We start from the raw sequence: 26758 nt of genomic DNA on the forward strand, positions 1-26758 counted from the left end.
CTGACCGGAAGCCTGTATTTGGAAGCCTCACACTTTTTTTGCATTTAAAGTCATACCATATAGAGAATTTGAATATCCGCTTAATAATTTTTGTTTCATAAGCAAAACTATGAAAATGTTGCCATTCCTATGGATAAAATAGTTGTTTAATTTCAAAATATTATTTGCTTCTTCGTAATTTTTTAATTTTGTTGCACTATTGTGTTATTAAATTAGCCCAGGCTTCATTATCAATTAGTCGCGACATCTTCGGTACTAAAAAAAAATCCGTAATCTAGGGATTGACATCCCTCACACGCAAAAATACTCTCTCAAACATACATTGTAACATACGAAAATTACACATCTGCAAATGTTGGTAAAAAAAGTTTGTACTTACATGTCGATTACCATCCACTAGATAACCACCCACGTGGTAATGTTTTTGTTGTATATTTGGTGATAAAAGTTGCCTGAAAATAAGTGCAATAAAATGGAGAAAAGTATTAAAATCTGAGAAGAAAAACAGGAAATTGAATGAGGAAACTATGTGCCAATGCATCAGTAACTGCGTGCCAAACTTTGTGTATTGAATAATAAAACGAAGAAATATTTGGTAAGAATAGAATATTGTTCAAGCAAAACTGCTGTTTCTATTTTTATCGGCTTTTGTTCAGTCATTCCGTACTATTTTCTTTTAGTAGCGTGAATTCCTTCCCAGCAGGAAAAACATGCCGGGAAGGTCAAGTTCAACAGTTAAAGCTGTTGCCAGTTGTTTATCCTTAGCCACCATGAAAATGTAAAGGTAATTTTCTCAAGATTTTTACATTAATATTGTAGAGGTAGGTTGAATTAAATCTATCCGTTATAAATAACTGCCACATTACTATAAGAATATTGACACAAGTTTTTTGTTATTCATCTCTAGTAAGGGCTTAAATCGTACTGAAATATTATATATAGCTAGTCTATAGTCTAGTTTGTAGATGCGCGATCTAACCTTTTATTTCTCGGTCCATAGCATTTCATTTTCTTTTCATTCACATTTGCCGCTTCCATTGATTTGACAGTAGAGGTTTTAATTCAAATCTAAAAAGCTATGAAAACTGGATTTGCAAGACATTACTATACCATTCAGAATTGGGAAAGACCACTCCGAGTAGCTTGATACCTATTGAGGTTTCAGGCAGGGTGATTCCATATCGCGCAAATTCTTTACTATGTTGTTAGAAAATCGTCTTTTGCCGCAGAATTAATATTTTTGCTCATTTAACATTTTTTATAAGGTCTTTAAATTACAAGTATGTATACGTGGATGCCGTTGATGTCAAAGGCTTCATAATCGCTTTGTTATCTCTGCCTTATCTTAGCTAAAAAAAAAAAGGAATTAAGTGAATGGGTCTTACCTCAGAGACCAAAGTGAAGTTTAAGTAACTAACTCACTTGCATCGCGGCACAAACTTCACTCTCGACTGAAGTTTGTAGTTTTAAACTAGTAAAGAATTTCGTTTACTGAGCAATCGAAATTAATACCTTTAGTAATGTCAGTCTTGAGGTCCAACGAAGAACTCTTGCCGCGAGATGTTACCTCGCAATGAATAGTAAATTCCTTTCTCGACAAACAAAAGCTAGAATCCGTAAATCCCTTAGCATATCAGTCCTATTATGATATATTGCATAGAAGCTTGGACGATAACAACAACTAACCAGGCGGTCATTGGAGTGTTCAAGAAGAAGATTCCAGCAAGCATCAAAAGCGCTAGCAGCCAGCGAGCTACTATACTCCTGTCGGGGCTAAATTTTATATTTGCCCAACAAATATTACTAATAATAATAATAAGATTATAGCAAGATTTATGCAGCTTAACACGTGGTTTACCGCAAACATCGGATACGATGAAATAATGAGCTTTGCGACTACCTAGGCATAGTGTAGCGAAAAAGATGAACCAGATTTGCATACTGAGTAATAATGGGCAGCCTGTTAGTGGTGTATGAGGAAAAGTATCGACTAAAGGGAAAGGATCTGGTTTCGCTGAGTGCAACAAATCGTCCAAAATGGCTTAGATTACTAATCAAGAATAATAAGAAAAATCCCTTACTCAAATAGTAGCAAGAGTTGTAGATCAACATTTATTAAACTACGAAAATTTGAGTACAAGCATATATATATTTGATCTAAATTATTTGCTTAGTATCCAGTCTGATATTTTTCGCTGTTATTTTTGATTTCGTCATTGATATTTCAAGATCTCTGAGTGAGTTCCATGTTTTGACATACCTTGGTGCTACTGATATTGTTTTTGGATTGGACCCATAGTGTACTTAATATCGATGTTACCAGAAGAGGTAGTGTCCCACAGGTATATATGCCCATATATTTCTCTGAAACATTTCCCAAAGTAAGTCAGGCAATTAGCTAGTTTGGAACTTTAATGGAATTTCTCAAAAGGATTAATTCATTCTTTTTCTCCATAACTCTGTAGGTGCTGTTGACAACGTTTTATTTCTAAATTTTGTTACCTCCACCCAAGGGTGCAAAAAGTAGTAATATTTTAAATGCATTGTTGTTCGTAATTCTTAGTTAAAGTTCTGTTTAGTGAAATCAAGACTAATAGGACTTTTAACATAAAAGCCAACTGAAAGCAACTTTTTTCTCAGTTTGCTTTTCATATAGTGTATTTATTTTAAAAGAAAAAAAAAAAAAATTGTAATCGACAGAGCAAATATTTCTGAAATATTTATGGAATGTGATGGATACGCTTACTGTTTAGCCAGTTTCCCAAGGCTTCGCTTACGATTTCTGACTCTATCTCACAATTGGCTGGCGGGGTAACCGCCCTAAGGATCCGAAACGTTAATGAATTTTTCGCATAACCTTATAATTCCTAGGCATTCTAAAAAAGAAAAGCTAACGGTGCAAAATCACAGCTCCAAGTAACCTATTGACATCTCTCTCACAGCTGATGGCGGAGAAAGCACCCCATTCCGTTGAAATCGAGTGTTGTACAAGGGATTTATCTCGTTCGGTGGATATATGCTGCTGACTTTTTGTGAAGATTTCTAACAGAAACTATCATATATATGGATATATATATATATACAGGGTTTGATTGAAAAGTAATGAGTCTTCCCCCGCGTCTGCCAAGCGATCAACCGAATCGGCTGGTGGGGAAAATGATCGTTGGACCTTCCCCTTCCACTAGAAACCGGTCCCAGTTCGCTGGCAACAGCGGTACAGTCAACATCGCTCCGCCCGTGAAAGCTGTTTTAAAAGTGTGTTAGGATTTTGCACGACCCAAGAAGGCGCGCATGTCGAAATGCAAGGTCAAAACCATGCTGATCATCTTTTTCGACTCTCGAGGCATCGTCCACAAGGAGTTTGTACCTCCAGGAAGCACTGCAAAGGCGGCATTTTACAAAGAAGTGCTCCTTCGGCTGAAAAACTGCGTCGCACGGGCTCGGTCCGACCTCGTCAACAATTGGACTCTTCATCACTACAATGCGCCGGCGCACCCCGCCTTTCTCTGCACCTCTGCATTGGCCAAGATGGGGGTTCCGGTGCTTCCCCACCCTCCCTACAGCTCAGACCTGTCCTCTCCGGTCTTCTTCTTGTTCCCGCGCCTGAAAAGAAAGCTGAAAGGGAGGCGTTTCGACTCCATCGAGGCGATCCAAAGAACTGTTACAGCCGAATTGAAAGCGATTCCGGCGGATGAGTTTAAAAGATGTTTCCTGCAGTGGAAGGGCCGCTACCAGCAGTGTATTGACGCTCAAGGGCCTTATTTTGAAGAATATTAGTTGCATAAGCCAAAAGGTTTAATGAAACTGCTTGAGAAAAATAAGGCTCATTACTTTTCAATCAAACCCTGTATATAATTGGCGTGTCCACCCCTTTTGAGTGAAACTATCAAATACCATATGATAAAAAAACCAATTTATTTTACATAGAAAGGTTATAAAAAATGCTTTTATTTTTTTGAAGTGATGCTGTATAAAATTTGAAGATTAATAGTCTAATCAGTTATTAGGGTAAATCATTCAAGGGCTCAACATTTACAAATAAATGAAAAAAAACATTTCTCACATATCTCAAATAAGATTTGTCGGTGGCGCGTGTATATGGTAATTGTTGCGAATTATTCAATAATCTCAGAAGTAACAGGTGATTTTGTAAGCGTATTACCCTTCCAATAGGGTTATTTGTCCCAGAAGTCTATTCCGATAAGCTAGTTTTAAAAGACTTATTTTCGAACAGCTCTTATGAACCGTGAACATTTATTTCCAAAATCCACGTTCAGTGGGGCGAACTTAGAGAATGATTAGCCTATTTTAGTAGATTACGATGCATATGGCTCGATTTATGTAAGCTTGTCTACCTCAGCTTGGAAGGATATATATATAATTGGCGCGTACACCCTTTTTGGGTGTTTGGCCGAGCTCCTCCTCCTATTAGTGGTGTGCGTCTTGATGTTGTTCCACAAATGCAGGGACCTACAGTTTTAAGCCGACTCCGAACGGCAGATATTTTTTTATGAGGAGCTTTTTCATGTCAGAAATATACTCGGAAGTTTGCCATTCCCTGCCGAGGGGCGACCGCTATTAGAAAAATGTTTTGGAGTTTCACCGAGATTTGAACCTACGTTCTCTCTGTGAATTCATAATGGTAGTCTCACACCAACCCATTCGGCTAAGGCGGTCGCTCGGAAGGATAGTATTTCAGTAATAAGAAGTGATACGGAGCATACCCAGGGGGCCACTGTGAATGTAATTCCTTAGTATAGGTCAGTGTAATTCTCTTCAATTTTCCAAAAACTAGTTTCAGGAGTAAGCAAGAGAGTCTCAAGATAGCATTAAACCCCAAAAATGGTTTACTATGTTGTTAACTGATGTGGTTTTCCAGCCAAGGCCAATGCTATAAGCACTTGATTTGCCGTTAAATTGGTGGAGCGTACATCGCCTACTTCTCTAAGTCATCAAGCGTATAGCATCAATACTCTATTGATCATCAATTTCGGGAAATGAACTTGTCAGTTGCCTGCATGAATCCAGTTGCTTGCTTATTTGAACTGCTTTCTGCAGGAGTACATCAAGTCCACAGTTCATGCTGGTTAGTCAGTTAAGAGTGACGATTTGCAAGCGAGTATTCGGTGCGTTGTTATGTAGTAGGCTGAAACTGGCTATGTTGGAGAAATGGGAAATAAATTCAACCCGTGAGATGGTCTTCATAAGGCGCAGTCGATGTAACCATATGAAAAAAATTACTTTCATTCCTTGTAATTTTCAAATCATTCTACTTATAAATGGTTGGCGCGTACATGTCTGTTAGGTGTTTACTAGGCCGGGTCGATTTGTTAGGAGGCAAAAAAATCGTCCATTGCTTTGTGAAAATCATATTCTAGGGATCAAAATAAGAAACTTTGCCGAAGGAACCATACCTCTAAAACGAATTGATGTCCCTTTCTTTTTCATTATTTCGTGTTTCATCTACACACGGGTTTTGCTATTTCACTACAAAGCAAAATGGAGAATTTTTAATGAGTTTCTTTAAGCTTCACCTAAAAGAAAATGTGTATACCTTAAAACACGCACCCCTTAGTTTTCACACTTTGCGCCAATTTTCAAAATAACTCAAGCAAAATCTTGCAATGCCACTTCTGAATGAAATTTTCGGTTTCATGAGAAAAATTTTTGCTAATCAAATGTAACAACCGAAAGGGGAAGAAAACAAATGGGTGGAGTGAGACACGTGTTGAGATTTTTCAGCCTGAGTTTGTATTCGAATTTTCGCTTGCTGTTGCTGTAGTTTCCTGTGTATCTGTCTCAAAGGTGCAATTACGGTTAAGAGTCTAGCAATTTGTTATGGCCAACAGAGGAGAGACAACAATCAGCGTAATAATGAAAATGACAATCTCAGATATTATTCTCAGGCAGGAGTTGAGGCTATAAAGCGAATGAAATTGAAATCTGTTTTTCTTGTTCAGTAAAGAAAGTGAGTGCGGTAGTGAAGAATTTCGAGTAGGTGTACTTTAAAAGCGCACTTTGGGTTGAGATACGAAATTTGCTTTAAATACCGCTAGAGTAATGTTGAAAATATGTAGGTGTAAATTTTATAAAGTAGACATTTTATGATCATACACCTTGAATGTATTACAAATATGTACATTAGGTTGAATTAAAAGCATTTTTTTTTTTTATTTTTATTTCGGCCTATGTGGGAAAGTTGCCTCATATAAAGACAATCAAATGCTTATATGGAGTCATTTCAAAATTGTGAGCGCGAATACTGCCCCACGTCCTTTAAAATTCTTTCAAATGAGTAAAATTCTGACACAGTTGCAAATTCATATTACAAAAAAAAAAAATTGTATAGCAACCTTGTTAAGCTATTTATGTGTGAAAAACTCTACAAACGACATTTTTCTCTATTTTCAATATTTAGCGAAATATATTGAAAAATATTAAAATTTATATACCGAGCCATTGATTACGCAAATTTCATAAAAATTAGCTTCGTGTCAACTTTCAATTTTTTTAAATTCTTTTAAATGCAAATCAAACACATTTTTTTGAATATCGAATCATTGAAAGTTTGTCAAGCTTTTATTATTAACTTTTAATTATTAGCGCATATCAAAGTATCCTCACGCTAATTAAAGAATAATATCTTAGATCTCTAAGTAGAGACATCATACAAAAACACAGAAAAAACGAGGGATAAATTTCTGTGGGATAGAAGATAGTGGATAGTGGATAGATTTGTAACTAAATAATTTGACAGGCCAAACGAGCAGGGAGGAAAAGCCGTGGAAAAGTTACCGAACATTAGGGCGCTCTCACATAACTGACGCGGTAAAATGTGTTCTCAAACGCAGCCTCGCATGGCCTGTCAAATTGCCATTTTCAGCTGTTAAACCGTAGTTATCGATATCGTTAGTTATCATCCAGCTAAAAAAACACCCAATGCAAACGAAAGTAAAATGAAGCGCCCATCATAGAATAAGTTCAGTTACATGAAGATACGATTTTCGGTAGTAGTAGAAAATTGTGAGCTGGGCAGGATAATATATGTACATATCTATATATTGGGAAGTTTCTCGTTGTCATTTTTTATTCGCCAACGAATTTCGGGAAAGTTATGAAGAATGAGTTGTTAGAACTAGAACTTTGCCACTGTCCTGCTCTAAACAGAACGGTTTATAACTACCTGGGATCGATATACTTTTCATCTCTGAAGGACATTGCTGACAAAAGTTTAAATTGTTTTATAAAACTTGCCCAGACATGTATCACGAACTATTTTAACAAATTTTTAACAACACTGGTAATACTTCCGACCTTTGTGGCCTATTTGACATGTGCAAGTATTCAGACCAGCCAGATATATCTAACCTCACTTGTGCTAGAAAATATCAAGGTAAGAAAGCAAATCGTTATCTCACATACTATGAGATTGTAGTATGCATGGATATTAGTATGATGACTCTCAATAAGATTTTGAAATATCACCTTGTGATAAAAAAGCGTGTACGCGTTGGATCCCACAGAATTTAAAAAACACTGCGAAAACGCAACTGGACAAGATGCTTCGTTCAACCGAGTGCAAGAGTGTATTGGTCATCATGCAGAATAGTTCTGAGAAGAATTAAACCATTTTCAACTACTAATGCTCAGTTTTTCATTGCTGGGCCAAAAACCTAAATAGCAACCCTGGTAAACGGCGCGTAAATCTCTTACTAGGTGTTTCGCTGCCATGCTAGAACCTATTTCTGGAATTGTGGAGGAACAACTCGCATATTTTCCACCCCGATTGCTTTTTGTTTGTAAAATACAAAGAAAACTCACAAATGTGAACGCCTTGTTATCGTACTTGAATTAATACTTGCCATCACGTACATACATATATTGCCCTGCCTGCTATTTTTCTGTATTCGAAATTTGAGCAGCATCTTTCGAGAAAGCATTTTGCCTCGATTGGGGTCATAAGCATGGAAATTTGCGCAAGTAGTTTATGTTCACAACTATCTATGTTAGCTCTTAGCCTACGAATTGGGTCAATGGCTGGCATAATTGTGTCGCACTGGTTGGGGACCACTTGCCAGTCGCTGCTAGTCAGTTCACTTACTAAATTTTTGTATGTATATGTGGAAGCATCGAAGCCTCTAATCAAATAATAAGAACGAAAACAACTGTTTATTATTTTGTGTACTCTACATCATAGAAATTGAAATTCTACGCAATGAAGAAAATAACTTACATTTGTATAGACATGTGTAAGTATGTATAATGAAGGTTAAACAAACGTTCTCCGAACTGATTGTCCCGAACACATGTTTGTTATGTTATATAGTAGTATATTGAATATTTTGGGAAGCGTTGCTTGTTTTCTTAAGTTCGTGCCACACTTAAAGGTTATATGCATTAGCCTATAAACATGGATGTGAGTGTTTTATGTAGGTGTGCGTATGAGCGTTGCGCCTACATTGTTAGCTTAGTGCTTGTTACTTGATATATTTATGTACATGTGTACTTATGTACATGCATCTGTATAAGTAATTGTCAGATACTCCCACTTTTGGCTCTTGCCACATACGTACATACAAACAGTAGGGAACATAACTGGACACATTAGGATTTTCTTTTCATATTCACAATGTGTTGTGAACTAAATTTTTTTCTTATTTATTTTCATATGTATTGTTCATTATTGAATCAAAACCATTGAGAGCAAACTTTAGGATTTTTTACAAACTTCAGAAAAAATTCCAAAAATTCTGATCTAAATTTTACACTTTTTAATTTTAAGTTTAAGAAAAATTTTAAATATGCATTTTAGCTCATTAAATTTTGGTTATACTATTATTTTCCTTAATTATTCAGTCTTTAGCCAAAACAATATAAACCAAACCTTAAAATTTTATAAAAAATTTAGAAAATTCAAAAAATTTGCATCTAAATTTTAGACATTTTAATCAGAATTTTTAAAAAGTGCAAGTTTTATGAAGCTAAAATATGATTTTAATTTTTAATAATTTGTTTATCACACGTCTTCTTACACTTTCTTCTATAGTAAAATTAATATCGTGAGGAAGGGAAGACATAAGACGTTTTGCAAGAAAAATTAAAAAGAACCAGCATCAGATTTAATAAATGCCACTGTTATTTGAAAATAAAACCACAAGCGCCATCATACATTTTTTTTAAGATCAGTGATTTTTTAGCCGCCTAAAACTGGTACCTCAACCAAAAATTCAATGTGATATGAACCGAAATTTTTCGGAAATTGTCTGAGTTTTTCTAAATTATGTGTAAATATGATTTATATGGAGTAGATTAAAGAGCGAAGAATATTTCAAAAAAGATAAAAAAACAAGAAACAAAAAATAACAAAAACAAAAAAAAAAGAACAAAAAAATAAAATAAAATAACAAAAAAATATATAACTCGAAAAACAGCGTAAATATTTAAAAAAAGTCTTCATATACTCAATTCAAGAATCTTAGAAACAAGATTGCGTTCTTCAATGATTGCGTGTCGCCTTTCTGTGGACTGACAAAAGGCCACATTAACGAATTCCTTAGGAAATGGGAAGAAGGAAAGCTCGCCGCACACTGGCTAAACTGTGCCGGTCAGCGTCAAACCAAACTATTCCTAAGTCCCAACAACGGAATATCTGACAAACTTCTCTCACTAAACAGAGTAGATCTGCGTCTTTTAACAGGATATGTTACAGGTCACTGCAGCCTGAGGTATCATCTAAATAATATTGGTCTATCTGAGACCAATGTCTACCGCTTTTGCGAAATGGACATAGAAAGCTCAGAACATGTGCTTTGTGAATGTCCTGCGTTGGGCAGACAGAGACTTCCTCACCTTGGTGATATCGTAGTATCTCCACGCAATCTTTGGAACAACAAACCCAAAATTGTGCTAAAGTTTTAAAAAAGCCTAAAACTCTAAGATTACAAAATAGGCCTTTCACAATAGATCAGCTCTGGTCGCAGTGCGTAATGGCCTTCTAATAATAATAATTGGTGCAGAAAATGCAAACAAGAATGCAAGAAGAAGAACAAATTTTACAAACAACACACGAATAAATTGCACAAGTGTTACGTCACATACACATCGATTCTGTCAAATTCGCTGAGAGCAAAATAGCGGTCTACGATCGACACCACCTTATTATTCTCTCCATCGTGCACTCAATTATGCTCGCTACTGTACATATCTACATATATCTATATTATGTATTCAAATATGTATGTCCATTTCCATAGTTCTACCATTTTTTCCTTCTATGTATTATTCGGAGCTACTTTTATGAGCAAATATTTGTACTTTGTATGTGGGGGGTGGCGATGGTAGCTCTCATGTCGGCGAAAGTGTGTTCAAGCAGGAAATTAACAGAAAACGCCCTTATGTGGCAAGCAATTCCATAGAACATAAGTATAAAATAACAAAAACACAAACACCAACACACATAACGCAAATACTTATAAGTTGGTTTAAGAATATGAATTTCAGTTGAATTGTTAGCTTGGATGAGCTGCCAAAAAACATAACAAACATAAGCGTTGGTTTAGCAAAAAGGGATAGCTTTTACATATTGCACATATCTGTGCTCATAAATATATAGATCCACTACATGCATATGCATGTGTATGTATGTACTGTCAAGCGGCTAATCTTGTGAGTAAGCATTGTTTTCGTATGCTTACTTGGTTAATTAAAAATGTCTTAAGACCTTTAGGGACTAAGGTCGGTCATTCAGTCGGTTGCCTCCTTTACATAACTGGAAAGGGCAAAAGGACTCTACTATTCGTTCAATTGAAATTCGTTGAGCGAACAAGTGCGTCTGTGCCTTTTGGCATGCCATTTGCATACATATGCACATAGAGCTTACTCTATGTACTTATATATACGCATGAGTAGGTATGTGTTCGCTGTACGTGTGAATGAAAATCTGTTGTAAGCCTGGTAGGGCGAATACAATCCATTCAATTATTACTACGTCAACAATTCATGAATGTTCGCATGGCTTTCATGGATAAGATCAAAAGGTCTGAATGCATGTAAAATTTAAGTGTCTAGTGTTCATTTTTCTTCTAAAGGGATTTCACACTCTTTTCGATTTTGAATATTAATTTAGAAAATATCATAGCCGACTTTATACAAAAGCCATAGTAAATTAATTGATGCATTTATTGCGAAGTAATGTAAAACAAAAAAAAATAATCTATATGAGGCGAAGTAAAAATCAGTTAGAAAATTAATTATAATATTAACTGTACATTAAATTATATTGTACAATAATACATTCGTTTTACATGAAATTATAAATTATAAATTATAAATATAATAATTTGTATATTTTTAAGATAGAAAATGAAAGCTTGTTGAACTCTATTGTGCATTTAGAATCCTTAACATGACAGTTTCTCAAGCTTAAAGTCAGAGTTAGAAGAAGTCTGTGTAATAAATGTGACAGGTAATAACGCAGCTGACAGTAATAATGATTTTTGGTAAATTTTATTCATCAAAACTGCACCCAAATTGACAATAAATAGAAAGGACAAATAATAGAAAAATAGAAACAAAAAGAGTGTTTTTGGGAGAAGCAGCCCTAAATAGTCGGTTCTACGTTACCGAAACGACCCGGATTTATATCCGGCCAAGGACTGTCATTCCAGCAGCACTCCCCGTATGTGAGTATGGGGAATGTTTATGCTGCTACAACAACAACAGGAGCTTTAACTGGATGCTTAACAGTTCGTTGAAGTTTTCGACTACCAGCAGTACACCAAGCCCAATATATGAAACTTTTCCGTCCAAAAAAAAACTCATTCATGAATATTACGATTGTCTTATTCTGTTCTGCAATTGTCTTACCCATTCCAAGTCTGTTTTCAATGTGTGATAACAAGAGCAGCGGTTTTTAAATGTGCTCTAGAATTTGAGGTATTCTGCACGTAAACATTCTCGAATCGTATTTTTGGATATATTAGTAGCACCACTTTTCTCAAAACTGCTCTTCAGCTACTACATTTTTTTTTGTAACAGAAGGCTAAGTTTGAATTTTGCCGTTGACGCGTCTATTAGACCGACTATACTTAAAATTTTAAGGGGGGGGTAGGGTTTAGCGCTAAAACAAAACACTTTTTTTTTGATTTTTTTACAGAAATATGGCTTAAGCTACTTTAATAAAATCAGTTGCATGTTATTGTACATCTTTTCAATAAGTTTTTAAAAAATATTAATAATAAAATATTGACAAATAAGCCCATGACAGAGTTTTTTTGGAGATATGTTTTTCGAGAGGTGCTCTGCGGTGCCAATCGGCATTCGTCGTAGAATCATCTGAAACTAAAAAAGTCGAATTTTTCAGTTAAAGTATGACGTAATGCTCCCCCCTACATTAATAAAATTTTTTTTTTTTCATTTTTGTAGTTTTGGTGGCAAAAAAACGTAAAACGAGCATTTTTGGCGAAAAATTTCGCCATATTTGTAAGTGAAAAACAACCTTAAAAAAAAAAATAAAAAAAAAACAGTGTAGGGGGGAGGTATTTTTGATTTAGAAAACGTGTGCCAAATTTGAAAAGAATCGGTTGAATAGTTTCGGAGTTGTGATTGGCACCGACTTTTAAGAAGTCGTTTCGGGAAAAACGCGTTTGAAAAAATGACTCTGAGAAATTATCGATGCTCCGCATTCGAGGTAGAGTGCCTACAAAGGCTATAACTTTGAGAGTTCTGCTCCGATCCACTTAAAATTTTGGCACAACATTCTTGAAATGATTTACTATAAGATGAGTGAAGAAAAAAAATTTCGATTTTGTCACCCTAAAAAGGTCATGGTTTTCACTAATTATTTTCAAAACATTTACGTTTATTGTATATATCCTTTGGAGTCCCTGTTCCATTTAGGAACGCGATTCATTTTCTCAAAACAAAAAACACAGTGAAAATTTGTAATTTTTGGTTGATGAGCTAACGAAAAATTTTGTACAAAGCTAATCTCTCCTTTTAAGAAGCGGTTTACTCGAACTTTAGTTGGTAAGTTTGCCACGCGATCAGGATCCGGTTGAGCTTTCGTATGAAATGCGAAAGCCTTTTTACGAGATTGATTCTTATAGAAAGTGGATGTTGAGCCAGGTTTTAAAGTATTGAAGTTTTTTTAACGCACTTACAATGTAATCAAAATGTGCAAACAAATGATTGAGTAAAATTTTTTTCTGGTGAATGTTTTTAAATAGGATTTTTTTGTTTTGTTGAAAAGTAGGATTACGTTTTTCAGAGGGAGTGAAAGAGTTTTAGTTTCGTTCCGTTTTTGTTGTAAATTGTATATGTCAATGAGTTGGGTTAAATTAATTTCTTTTAATACATGAGCTCCACAATATCGAGTTTTTAAATTTGTGCCATTCGTTTTAAATAATTCCAAATAATTGGTCTCGTGTTGCCTTCAATAAAAATATATAATTGAAAAAAAAAAACAAAAAAAATTGAATCAAAAAAAATAATTGAATCAACTCCGCATTAACTTGATTTACTTAGCCGCAATACGTGTACACAATAACACTTGAATTCTCAATTTTGTTGAATTTGATGTTTGAATTTGAAAAAACTTCGTAAGGCTGCACCTACTCCTTAAAAACCAGATATTCAGAGTTTCAAAAGAAAAAAAAAAACCGAAAAACTCAAAATATGAACTTCACGGACCGTCCTTACAAATTGCTATTTACCTTGGTGTCATACGAGGAATCAAACCGCAGCTAGGTTTTAACTCATTTGCTCCATCAGAATGAGACAATAGCGACGGATTATATATTTTTGATATCTAAATGCCAAGAAAAATTAATTGGTACTATATTTACTTGAACTGGATCGAAGCATTTTTGCTATTTAACAACTTTTTATTTTTCCAGGAAAAAATTAAAGGCTACTTTAAATAGCTATTTTTTGTGGAATGTTTCGTATAATACAGCAAAAAAGGATTTGAAGGAGCGAAGGGGCGTTGGAAAGTTGTACCACATCCTAAAGCTGGTAAATGCGTCCTCCGGAGGCTTATTAAGTTGTGTCATTTAGCGAAAAGTTATTGCTGCCACACACTTTAAAAGAGCGAAGTTCGTATGCAGGTTTCTTTTACAGAGGTGTTGAATAGAAGTATTTTTGCCCAGAACTTCTTTCCAAGTAGGCGGCCATTCGCCGAGCTACATATGTACATACTAGGTTGTTCAATAAGTTATGCGGTTCTATAAGAAAAACACAATTTTATGGTTTAAAATATGTGTTATTACTCAGCATATCCCCCCTAAACATCAATATACTTGATTTCAATTTATGAATTCCATTCGTGCAGTGAGAATTTGGAAGGGATGAAAAATACACTTCCACAGCTGTTGTGACCTCATCATTTGATGAAAAATGCTTCCACGCATGATTTTTTTTTTAGGTCCGGATGGAAGTCGCTAGGGGCCAAATCGGGTGAATACGGTGGATGCTCCAACAATTCGGACTTTAATTCATGGATTTTAGGCATTGCCAAAATGATCTTGTGGCATGGTGCATAGTCCTGATGTGAAAGATTTTTTTTCTTTTGCACACTGGCTTATTTTTACGAATTTTTTCCTCCAGCTGGTCTAGAAGGTTATAATAATATTCAGAATTAATTTTCTTGCCAGTTTTCAAGTAATCCACTAACAAAATTTCTTTCAGAAAAAACTGATGCTTACACCTTCTTGGCCGATTTCTGTATACGAACTCATTTTGGAGCCGAAGAACCAGGTTCACACAACACCTTAGCTTCTTGTTTTGATTTGGGATCATGGTGATAAAACCAAATATCATCCATATTGATGAATGGATGTACGAAATCCACTTTATTCTTTCAAAAACCCTCCATGTTGTACTCAGAAGGTCGCATTCGAATGTATTTTTTGTTCCATTGTTAGCAAATGCGGCACCCATTTTGCACACAGCTTTTTGCAACCCAATACTTCAGTCAAGATATTGCTTACACTGACCATTGAGATGCCTAGGGCTTCTACTAAATCTCTTTCAGTCACTCCTGTACTTTTTCTACGATTTCTGGTGTTGCAGTTGTTTTTCCATATTCTTGAGGTGGATCGTCTTTAAGGTTTGTACGACTACATTTAAATTCAGCAACCCATCTTTTTATTATACTACTTCATGGCGTAAAGCTTTTATACAGTTTCAACGTTTATAAATTTCCTTTGCATTGAAACCTTCCAAAAAAGAGATTCAATCACTGCACGATACTTCAGTTTTTCCATTGTAGAAAATACTGTGACACGTCGATACTAAATGACAAATAATGAATTGACAGATTGAAATGAAATTTCACATAGATTCATATGAAGAGTGTACCAACATAGCAAAAGAAAAAAAAATTACTAGGAACAACGTCGAACGCCTTATCGAATAGCAAAACTTATAGAAGAACCTAGTATTTTAATACAAATATGTATTATTAATACACATCCTGATTATACTGCGCTTGAAGCGAAGATAAAGAAAATATGGGCAATGCCAATACAGTACCAAAATATAGTGAAGCTGCTGAAAGCATTTTGAAGGCAAATAATCGGAAAACTATTACTTCCGAAATGTTGGGGTATTTAAACAGTGTTTAGAAGCCCCTCCTTAACATCTAAACCAACTTTCATTAAAAAAATATTTATAAACCCAATCCCAATTTTTTTCAAATTTCTCGATTGGGCCCCTCATTTATAGAATAATAAAACAAAGTTTATACGAGTATAACCTTCATTGAGTACGTTTTTGGTAGCTAAAAAAAGAGTATTCTGCTAAAGAAAAGAATAGATAGTTGTAATCACGAAGCTATGAGTTCTCCGTTTAAAAAGTAATAAAATTTGCGACCAATTTCGCTGGGATGGAGATCTTCCCGTCTTTCTTGTAACAAATAAATTTTTCCATAATATCTCACAAAACCAATGAATATCCACCTAAGAGCATTAACTTACACTGCGTTACAAAAACGAACTTTTTTTCTGTCCTATGAACCAAAATATAGAGTTGGTAGTCCGCCTGTGTGAAAAACTTTGGATCAATTTTTAACCCTTTTTCCGTAATCCAATCGCGCTGAATTTCTGCAGGCAGACTCGTGGAAATGTTTTTATTACGTAAAAAAAATGTTTTCTAAATTTTCGGCATAACTTTAAGGGACTCCAAAGATCGGGAAAAAAACCTGGCTTATTGTTGGGATATTGATTCGATGTTTGAAAAAATTGGTTACCCTCATATTTCAGAGGAGTGGCGACTTTTCATCGATGCATCGGTCAACAGCCTTAAAGTAGTGCTGCTTCATATCGGTAACAAACATCCAGCTGTCCCGATCGCATATGTCACCAACCTCAAAGAAACATACGAAGGCATGGAATTAATATTACAGCTGATAAACTACCAAGAGCATAATTGGAAAATATGCTGCTATCTAAAAGTGGTAGGATTACTCATGGGTGTTAAACGTGGATTTCCAACCCACCAGTACTTTTTGTGTACATGGGAAGGTCGCAAAAGAGATCAGCATTACACTAAATTTAAGTGGAAACCGCGAACACGCTACAAAGTAGGCGTAGAAAGTATAGAAAATCTACCATTAGTGCAGCCATCTCAAATCATTTTGCCATCACTACACATTAAGCTCGGTGTCGTATCAAATTTTGTTAAAAAACTGGATCGTGAGGGCGAGGCGATTGCAAGTTTGCGCATTATTTTCCCGAAACTGAGCGGCGCAAAGATTCATGCAGGTATTTTTTTTTACGAAGGCTTTTAGTAACTTTATTTTTTTAATGATGTGTATAATTTAAGGTATTTCAGTGGTCCGCATATAAAAAAAATAGTTGTAAGTTATGAATTTTCATCAAAATTTAATGCTATCGAACAACGTGCATGGAAAGGCACAGTTGCCGTTATTGAGCAGTTTCTTGGCAACAAACGAGCTGACAATTATAAAAATATTGTTGCAGAAATGATTTCGGCATATGGCGAAATGGGCATATTAATATCGCTAAAGATCCATTTCCTTCACAATCATTCAGATTGTTTCCCTATTGATTTAGGAGCTTGTAGCGATAACCATGGCGAAAGGTTCCATCAGGACATTGCGGCTATTGAAAAGCGCTTTAAAGGACAAGACATTACGCATATGCTTGGCGAATACTGTTGGTCTATTTGTCGCGATACTGACACAAATGCTTACAAACGCAAAAATAAAAGGCCTAAGTTTCTTTAAAAGCTTTAAAATGTTTAATGTAACAATTTTTAATTTTAATATAATAAAATTAATAAAAAAATTCGGAGGTTTATATCTTTATAGTAATGCGGAGTGAAATACCTTTCTTTTGATACCCACATTGGCATATCTCATGCAATTTTTTTTTTTAACTTCGAACAGGTGGCAACCCCGTGAAACATTGTCAGTGGCAGCACCTAGGTGAAAAGTCTAAAAATGTGATACACTATCTGTGTGCCCAATTTCATTCAAATCCGTTAAGCTAATCCTGAGATCGTGTGGCTATACAGATATGCATACAGGAATTGCTCGTTTAAAGTTATAAAATACAAAAAAAAAAAAATGTGACGTGTACATGAAAATCGCAGATACACATGTATTTTTATTTTTTCTCCCCTTTCCGAAAAAGTATATTTGGTTCATAGGACAGAATGTGTGTAACGCGGTGTTATTAATGAAATTTGCGAATGCGTGTGATGCGTTAACTCAAATGCTTTCTTAAAAATTCTAATTCCGTCCTAGTAAATTATATTACAATAGTTACGCTTCCACAAAATGTAATATTTCTATAGATAAGAAATAAGTTAATTTGAAACTGGAATAAACAGAATTTTTAATGCATACGCACACGCCGAAATGCTTCGAGTCAGCGTGTTTGAAAGCCTGCCTTGAAAGCCTTTTCAACATCAGTCAAATTACGTTTATTGCTAATTTGGATGACAGCACACGTAAAACGTTTAATTTGCCTCATTGAATTTTAATACGACCGATAAAACGCGGAAATTTCTATATTTTGGTAAATTTTGCAGACCAGAAACCGATACTAAAATTTTACAACTCAATTAAGAACATGAAAAATGCTATTTATTTGGGCATTCAGTTAACCATAGCATAGCATAACATAGCATAGTGTATTTTTCTAATAAACAACCACAAGCAAACATAACCAACACACACATACACTTAACACACACACTTACATTCGCACTATTAACCCGGTAATGGGTGCACAGCTCATTTTTCCTGCTCATTTAAATTTTAACCCGTGCGACCTATAAAAAGGAATGGACCTAAATGTAATTTAGTGCGAGCCTCCGTGCACCATCGACCGCTGGGATTTTATGGTTGCAATTTATCAAATGCGTTGGGAGTGAAATTGCGAGGGTATTTTATTGTTTACTGTTTCTATTTTAATATTTTTTTTTTATTTCATCTTGTTTTTTTTTTCGGTTGCAGAAATATTTCAAAATTTTATTACCGCTTCCTTCCTTCATGTTGTTGGTATTGCGGTTGGGTCAAAGAGCAAGTCTAAATTATTTACGTTGATTTTCTTGGTTGGTTTTATTACCGTAGCGCTAAAAATTAATGCTCACGCATAAATAAAATGACCCTATTTCAACTGACACAATTCACTCGCCCGCTATTCGGACTCTGCTGCTTCCCTAGCGTCAGCATCGCCATTTGATTCTTTACTTCATTAGTGCAAAAAGGTCAAACTTATTTTGTGATTTTATTTTATTTAAATTTGTTTTTATTCTCTGCGTGATGATTTGCAGTTTTAATATGTTTTTTTTTCTATTCTTAGCGCTATAGGCAAGTGAATGGAAGTTTAGCAAAATAATGGCAAGTTTTGTTATGCTAATGAAAGCCTGTTAAGGCCTTCAAATAATATTAAAAGCACGTCTGTGTATCCGTGAAATGTTCTTATTATGTACATTTGCTTAAGTGAACACATGTTTTTCTTATCTCTTTTTATAGCAGCATTAAGTTGCGCTCTCACGCGTCCAAACCATACAAAGTTTCTTATTCAGCTGCAAGCACAACTTTTAGCATTTGGCTTTCAATTACGCGTACTTAAACAGCACCTACTACACACTGCATACTTACTAGTTATAATAATAAGTAACAACAGAAATGCAGTCAATTAAATTTCGTTTAACGCGTCTTAAATTCCGGGCAACAGCTGCCACTTGACTGGTCTTTAACGTCGAGTAACTTGCCATTGAAAGTTATAAGCGAAAGAAGGCAGCAAATGAATGACCTAAGTGGCCACGCGCACAACAACTGGTCTGTCTTTCACTTTCGCCCGCCCTTCGTATGCTCAGCGTGGCGATAAAGCGCAAATAAGTCATGCAATAAAAATTTCGATTTATCTGCTCATTTAACATACTCCAAATGCTTATAGAGCGCATTTCTACAACTTCACCTCCACACTTGCCTCCCTTCTACTGTTACTTTGATTTCTTTAGTTTCGTGCTTTCAGAATTTTTTCATTTGCGATTTTTCATTTATTTACGAAAATTCTTGTGCGCTTATTCGCGCTTTTATTGAGCCTATTTATTTTGATGAGTCGTCCTACAGTGAAATCTTTACTTGTATATGTATGCATGTGCGTGTGTGAGAGTGGGTTCAAATGGAAGTGGATGGTGGTGATGGGTTTGCTGGTTTGCTGGTATCTGCGAATGATTTTTAACTATATTGTTGTTTGTTAAATTGGCCACTCTTCGTGCATTAAATGCCGGCACTCAAACGCTGGTTGCTTGGCTACAAATTCGCTGCCATTTATGCTACTTTCTTTTGTCTCTAGACACTCTTCCGACTGGCTTTTACTTTTGAGTGGTTAATTCGTTAAGGAAAATCGCTTGAAGCGAACGTAAAGTGGCAATTTAAATTCTAATAAAGTAATCGAATGCCCTGCTAGCGCGATTCAGTTGTAACGGACGACGGGAGGGGGAAAAAGTTTATAGCTGAAATGCTTCTCAAGCTGGAAACAATGCTGGATGGATGCTTTACGATATGTTGTTTCTGGTTATGTTTTTCACTGAAGATAATCGGTCTTGGCATAGTGCATTTACTTTTGAAGCGAGATTGTTTAGCTTAGACAACTGCGTTCAAGTCTTAACTGTAACAACATCTCAGTTTTGCAAGCTGAGACAAAAATTTGCAATGAACTTGAGTTCAAAGAGTTCTTTAAAGCTTTTTTTTGCCTTTGTTCTTATGCTTAAGACTTCTCAGTAGTTCTTTTTTCTATTTCCTCATTTATACAAATGGATAACAAACCAAAAAAAAAAATAACCGGCATTGTTTTATCTTATTTAGTTAACTACGAGACTTGTACAGGGTGGGTCAAATAAGACCTACTAATGACTAAAGACTACTGCCTAGCAGTATGCGCAGTTGCTCCATCTTGTTGAAACCACAAATAAGGATACTGCTCCGCAATTGGCCGCAAAAAGTTTTCAAAAAATGTTCTGTAAGAAGCTCCTGAAATCGATTCCGGCGTTTCATCCTCATTTTCGAAGAAATTTGGACCGATAACTCTAGTGGCCATAACACCGCACCAAACAGTACATTTAGATGGGTGCAACTGATGCTGGTGTGCTGCCCTTGGATTTTCAGAGCCCCACAATCTACAATTTTGTTTGTTGACATAACCATTTAAATGGAAATGTGCTTCATCCGACACCAGAACATTATTTAAAAAATCAATTTGTGTGGCTAATTGTGTAAGAATAGAAAAACTCGATACTTTTAACGCGTTGTGTTGTACTGTGGGGTTCTATAATAAATGTCCAACAGTTCAATTATAGGTAGTAGGTCTTAATTGGCCCACCCTGTATAAAGGATAACCGGATAAGAACTTTAGGAAAATAAATGTATAAAAGTTGTCAGATATAAAATAAATTCTGCTTTACTTTACAGCTACAAAGAGGAAGCAAATTTTTTATTGGTTCGGTTCAATTTGTGCGGTGTTATTTCGACAATGGCGCCTTAAGTGTTACCTCGAGCTCGTTCAAAGTGGTCATTGGCAACTTCGACAGCTGCAGAAACAAAGCAATTGGAAAAACGATTAATGCTGCCTGGTCACCTTTTACAAGGTATTCTATTTGGTTTCTAATGTTTCTTATTTAATCTCATTTATTAAGTCTATGGTTACAAAACTGTATAGACTAGGGGCAGAAAATGGCTTAAAAATAAGACTTAATGGTAATTTGATTCCAGCTTGGGTAACTGTAGAGTTCTTCCTGTAGGAAGAATCAAGATTGAGACTATTATAATTTCTATTAACCATTAGGCGAAATCAGGATTGAGACTATTATAAATTCTATTAATACCATTAAGAGGCCTAGTAACGGGAGCCTAATTTAAATAATTTAGTTTAAACATTTTAGCATACAACGAAAAGAGAAAACGCAAAAGTTTTTGGAGGATATTCCAGCTTATGTGGTTTGGTAATTCAGAACTATTAATGAAGCCACATAAAGATAAACGAGAGTGAGTGATTAATAAATGCCTTAACCCTAGGACTTATACCCAACTTTTACTACGACTTCTTATACCCGGGTACAGGTGTGGCCAGTAGCCTGTTTTACCCGTTTTTTCTCATTTTTTCTGAGAAACAAGTTATTTTTTTTAATGCAATGTTGTAGCTGACTGTCTTACGAATATTTTAAGTAGTTATAAACATATATGTGTAGCCTGCTTCTAAGAATTGCGCGCATTCTAAGTTATTTCTAAGAAGTCAATAATTTCTATTGTTGTTAGAATTTTTAGAATACAACCTTTTTCGCGCACTCTTAATTATTTGGAAGAAGACATTAATTATATTGTACCCTTGCTAGAATTTGCTGACAAACAACATTTGATATAATCCAACTACCTGGTAGGTAAGAAATGCTTCCAGAAACTTAAGTGTTGCAGCTATATAAACGGCAGTTTTGCGAGTTTATATTCATTGTAAAGCGTTCTTTTGAAGTGTGAAGTTGATTTATATTTGTGAAAATAGCAAGTCAGAAAAAATTTAAAATATTAGAACATGGATAGCAAAAGGAACATGGAATATTTGTCTTCGAATCAATATATGAGGTAAATACAATTAACTCAAATATAATTTCATAAATGGAATAAAAATTAATTATTTTTATATAGATTATCTGACGCTGAAAAAGAGCAGTACATACAAAACCTGTTTGATGAAATCTCAGATGATGAATTATTTGAATTTTCCGACCCTGAAGGACAATTTTTTTACATCCCTAAATCTACTGGAAAGCTTGTCATCCATGAATTCGACGGCAGTTGGAACTCTGCGGAAAAATAAGCTCTACATACCAAAGGAGATGTTGGCACACAAAGATCGTGCAGAGAGGTCAAGTACATTCGGTTTTAGGCCCAACATATCCATATGCTCCTATGTGCCGAAAAAAAAGGCAGTTATATTACTATCATCAATGCATGACGATGATCACATTGGCGAAAGCGCCAAACCAGAAATGATCGAGTTTTATAACAAGACAAAAGGAGGAGTGGACGTGATGGAGCAATTGCTTGGAGAATATACTTGCCAAAGGATGACAAAGCGTTGGCCGTTGTCCCTATTCTTCAATATGATTGATTTGACGGCATTGGCAGCGTACATCATATATTATGAAAATAATCCCAACATCAGATGCACCAACGCGAAGCGTAAGAGATTTCTTCGCCAACTCGCCAAGGAACTGTCTATGCCCATAATTGAAGAGCGGTCGGTGAATCAGCAAGTGATGCAGAACTTCAACACGAAAATTGCAGTCGCGAGTTTCATAAGTACGGCCTTGCAAGGTAGTGCTGACAATAGGCCATCAACGTCTGCAGCTGCTGGTGCAAAACCAAAGAAACAGCAGGTGGGAAGCTGTTTTCTCTGCTACATCCATAACCAACACAGAAGACGAACGCGCAACATGTGCAGAATATGTCAGCGCCCAATATGCATACAGCATTCTTCAAATACATTTACATGTAATAATTGTGAAAATAATGAAGACAATTGAATAATTTAAATTTGTTTGCATATTTAGTTATAAGAAATAATCACTAAAATAATATTTTATAAAGAAAATAATAAATAAAAGTGTTTTTCCTTCAAAAAATGAGAAAAAACGAGAAAAAAAGCTACTGGCCACACCTGTACCCGGGTATAAGAAGTCATAGGTGTCAACTTTGAAAGCTTATATCTTATCAATCCATGGACCTAGCATGACAAATAATACACCAATCGACGTATATTTACTTCGTTTTCCTATATCAACACTTTCAAGTCAATATCTTTAGAGATTTAGGAGCTTGGGTATAAGTCCTAGGGTTAAAGAAAGTGATTTAAAATCTATTAGCATACGCGTGGATCCATAAGACGGATGTGGCTCGTTAAAGTTAAGTGATTGTAAAGCTTAATAGACAAAGCTGCTTAGAACTCTTGCGATACTTTGGAAGTAAACAGCATAAATTGTATTCGAAATTGCTCAGACATAATTCAGCTTTGATCTAATTGGAGAATTATGAAACGTTTTTATAGTATATATACATATATACGGCGGCCGCCGTAGCCGAATAGGTTGGTGCGTGACTACCATTTGGATTTCACATAGAGAACGTAGGTTCGAATCTCGGTGAAACACCAAAATTAAGAAAAACCTTTTTTCTAATAGCAGTCCCCCTCGATAGACAATGGCAAACTTCCGAGTATATTTCTGCCATGAAAAAGCTCCCCATTGGTTATTTACAATTTGTTAAAGCTATTTTTTGAATACAATATCAATCAAATGCACACCTTTATTAGCAATCACAAACTGCGATCTTTTCTCTGCGTTGGTCATCACCTTGTCGAGCATTTCGGGTTTATTCCATGTTTGAAATCGTACTTAATTGACGTATCGAAAGCATGTATGTTGAAGTCGATCGGTTGGTAAATGACAAAGTTATTCAGCGTTTACATACCGACATAAAAGATGGCGCACCCTGTATAAGGTATACATACAGGGCGCTTACACCCTTTGTTGGGTATTTGGCCGAGCCTCTCTCCAATTTTTAAGCCGACTCCGAACGACAGATATGTTTTATGATCTTGTCCAAGCTGGAATAGGCCTTATGAGTAATGGAACTAATGTGATTAACAAAGGAGAATCCTGAGTCAAAAACAACATCCAGATTCGAAAATTATGTACAGCAGAAGATAAGTATTAGAAATAGTATATTTATGTATACCTCTAATCAGTTGCAATCGGACTTACGATTTTAACAATGGTCATGTAGAAACATTTACTGCTATTCAGCATCTATGTGTTTCTGTTACTGCATTCGAATAGATTTTTTAAACCACTTTGCCATAACGAAATGTCCGAAATGCAGGTAATTTTGCAGAAAATTATTAAACTATCTGCATAGAAAATAACTAAGATACACTCGATTGTTATTGATAGAAAGCACAAATAATAACGAACCAGGGCTTGATTTGATACTACAAATTTCGCCATACATATAAGGCTCGGTTAAAGAGGCTAAAAACATGAACCTTAAATGGAAACTTAATTTCTCAAGCACCTTTTCAACAACAATATGTTATGCAAACCAGCATCGAAGGATTTAAAAATCTACCCCAATCACGCCTGCTTGATGACTAGTTATAAACCATGAAATGCAAAATTTGTATATAGTTTCTTTCATCATTCTTGGAACTAGATTTAGAAATCGGAGTTAACGATGTAACTTTCTAGCGGCCAATAAATTCGCCTTTAGCAAGGGAAATATTGAAAGTGTATTTGCGAATTTTCTCTGGGGTGAATACACCCAAGTAAGCGTAATTTTGGTGCTAGAAATTTAAGAATGAAGTTAATTTTATTTACTGTTTGACAGGCGTTATTGCTAAAACTACAGAAAATACGAAGTACCCGCGTCCATTAATTTTAGTCACTAATGGATTTGAGCGATTCCATGCCAAGTAATTCAAGTATTTTCGACATTTTTGAAGTGAAAACTTCTTTAGAATCGTTGGGAGTGATTTGAGAAAAAGTGAAACGAAAAAGCAACGCCAAAAAGGAGAAGAAAAAAGATATACGTACATATGTATATGTATGTATAGAAAATGCTTCATTACCAGGCACACAGTAGGATGGCATAAGCAAATTTAAATTTGTGAATTTATATATGTATGTATATATGCGGATATATGTATATATGTTGTGTGTATGTACATATGTGCCTCGCCACAGCAAAACATACGGTAAAATTTCTCAAGAAATCCAGCGCGCATTCATAGGCACAGCGCACATTCATAGGCACAGCATTGCATGTACAGTAGGGCGGGTCGATTTAAAAATCGCTCATTGCTCTATGAAAATCGTATTCTAGGGATCAAAATAAGAAACTTTGCCGAAGGAACCATACCTCTAAAACGAATTCTGATGTCCCCCAATTTCAAAATATCACCATTTTTGGCCTTTACATGAAAAATCAGCTAAATGGCTATGTTTTTTCTTTATTTTTATTTATTTATAATAAAATTTATTATTTATTTATAATAATATCTATTTTTTCTCTTAAGAAATTTATTTAGTCAGAACATATGTAAATGAAAAAATTAATTTAAGTGAGTTATAGAAAAGAAACTAAAAAGTTCGACCCATATTGGGGGACATCAGAAATCGTTTTAGAGGTATGGTTCCTTCGGCAAAATTTCTTATTCTGATCCCTAGAATACGATTTTCACAGAGCAATGGGCGATTTTTTGCCTTCCCACAAATCGACCCGGCCTAATGTACAGTAATCTTGAACAGGCAGCTGCGGTTGTCGAGCATTTAGAAACATATATTTACGTACATATATGGGTGCAAACATATTTACGGAGCCGCGGGCACTCGACTTGACAAAAATTGAATATTGGCAAATAATTCTACGCGAAATATTCCAATATTGACTATTTTCGAATTGTCGAGAAAATTAGCATATGGGCGGCTCGTTTTATGAATGAAAGTACTTGCTCTTAGAACTATGAGCTCGAATTTATAAATCAATTTTTTGATGATGAGTTTTTGTTGCACAGTACAATAGTTGAAACTGTTCGGCGCCGCCGCGACTGTTCAGCGCTATGGCAACTAGGATGATGGCCGCTACGCCTGCGCCTATTAATGCATTTTGTTCTTGTAGTCGCTAGGCATAGAATTTTAGCTTTGGACGACATACGCATTTACAGCAATAAAGTGAGTGGCCTGTGTGTCCGGTTGTATGTAGATGCATATGTGTATATTAATAAGCATTGTTTTGCTGGAAGTTCAGAACACAAATATGTATGTACGTACATAGGCTAGGCCATAGTATAGCATACATACATATGTATAAAAAATTCAAACCAAGCGCCCTACGAATGTTTGCGTGTATGTTAGTACGTCTGTGTATTATACGCGTTACGACGCTCATAATAGCAACCGCGTGTGCTGTATTGCGTCCGTATTTTTATATTCGTAAATATTTTCATTTTTATATATTCCCCGCAATTATGCCGAAAAATAATGCAGAAAAGTGTCGTGAATTTCGACAGAAAAAAAAAAATACCAGTCTTACGGTTAGACGCGATAGAAGTGAAACCTTCCGTAAAACAAACTGAGAGAGAATGAGATCAAAAACAAGAATTGACGCGGTATTTCAAAGATATGTTGACAATCACACTCGTATCATTTGTTGAAATTGAAAACATTTAGGATG

General features: G+C 35.4%; 1 protein-coding gene across 1 annotated transcript in view; it reads right to left on the bottom strand.

The window, feature by feature from the left end:
• The window catches only part of LOC128857595 (disintegrin and metalloproteinase domain-containing protein unc-71), a 287365-nt gene that overhangs the window by 239217 nt on the left and 21390 nt on the right, over positions 1-26758 (bottom strand). Inside the window, exon 3 of the mRNA XM_054093346.1 lies at positions 380-452. Coding sequence (XP_053949321.1) covers positions 380-452 — 73 coding nt within the window. The remainder of the gene's footprint in view (positions 1-379; positions 453-26758) is intronic.

This window comes from Anastrepha ludens, chromosome 3 (assembly GCF_028408465.1).
Source record: "Anastrepha ludens isolate Willacy chromosome 3, idAnaLude1.1, whole genome shotgun sequence".
NCBI lineage: Eukaryota > Metazoa > Arthropoda > Insecta > Diptera > Tephritidae > Anastrepha > Anastrepha ludens.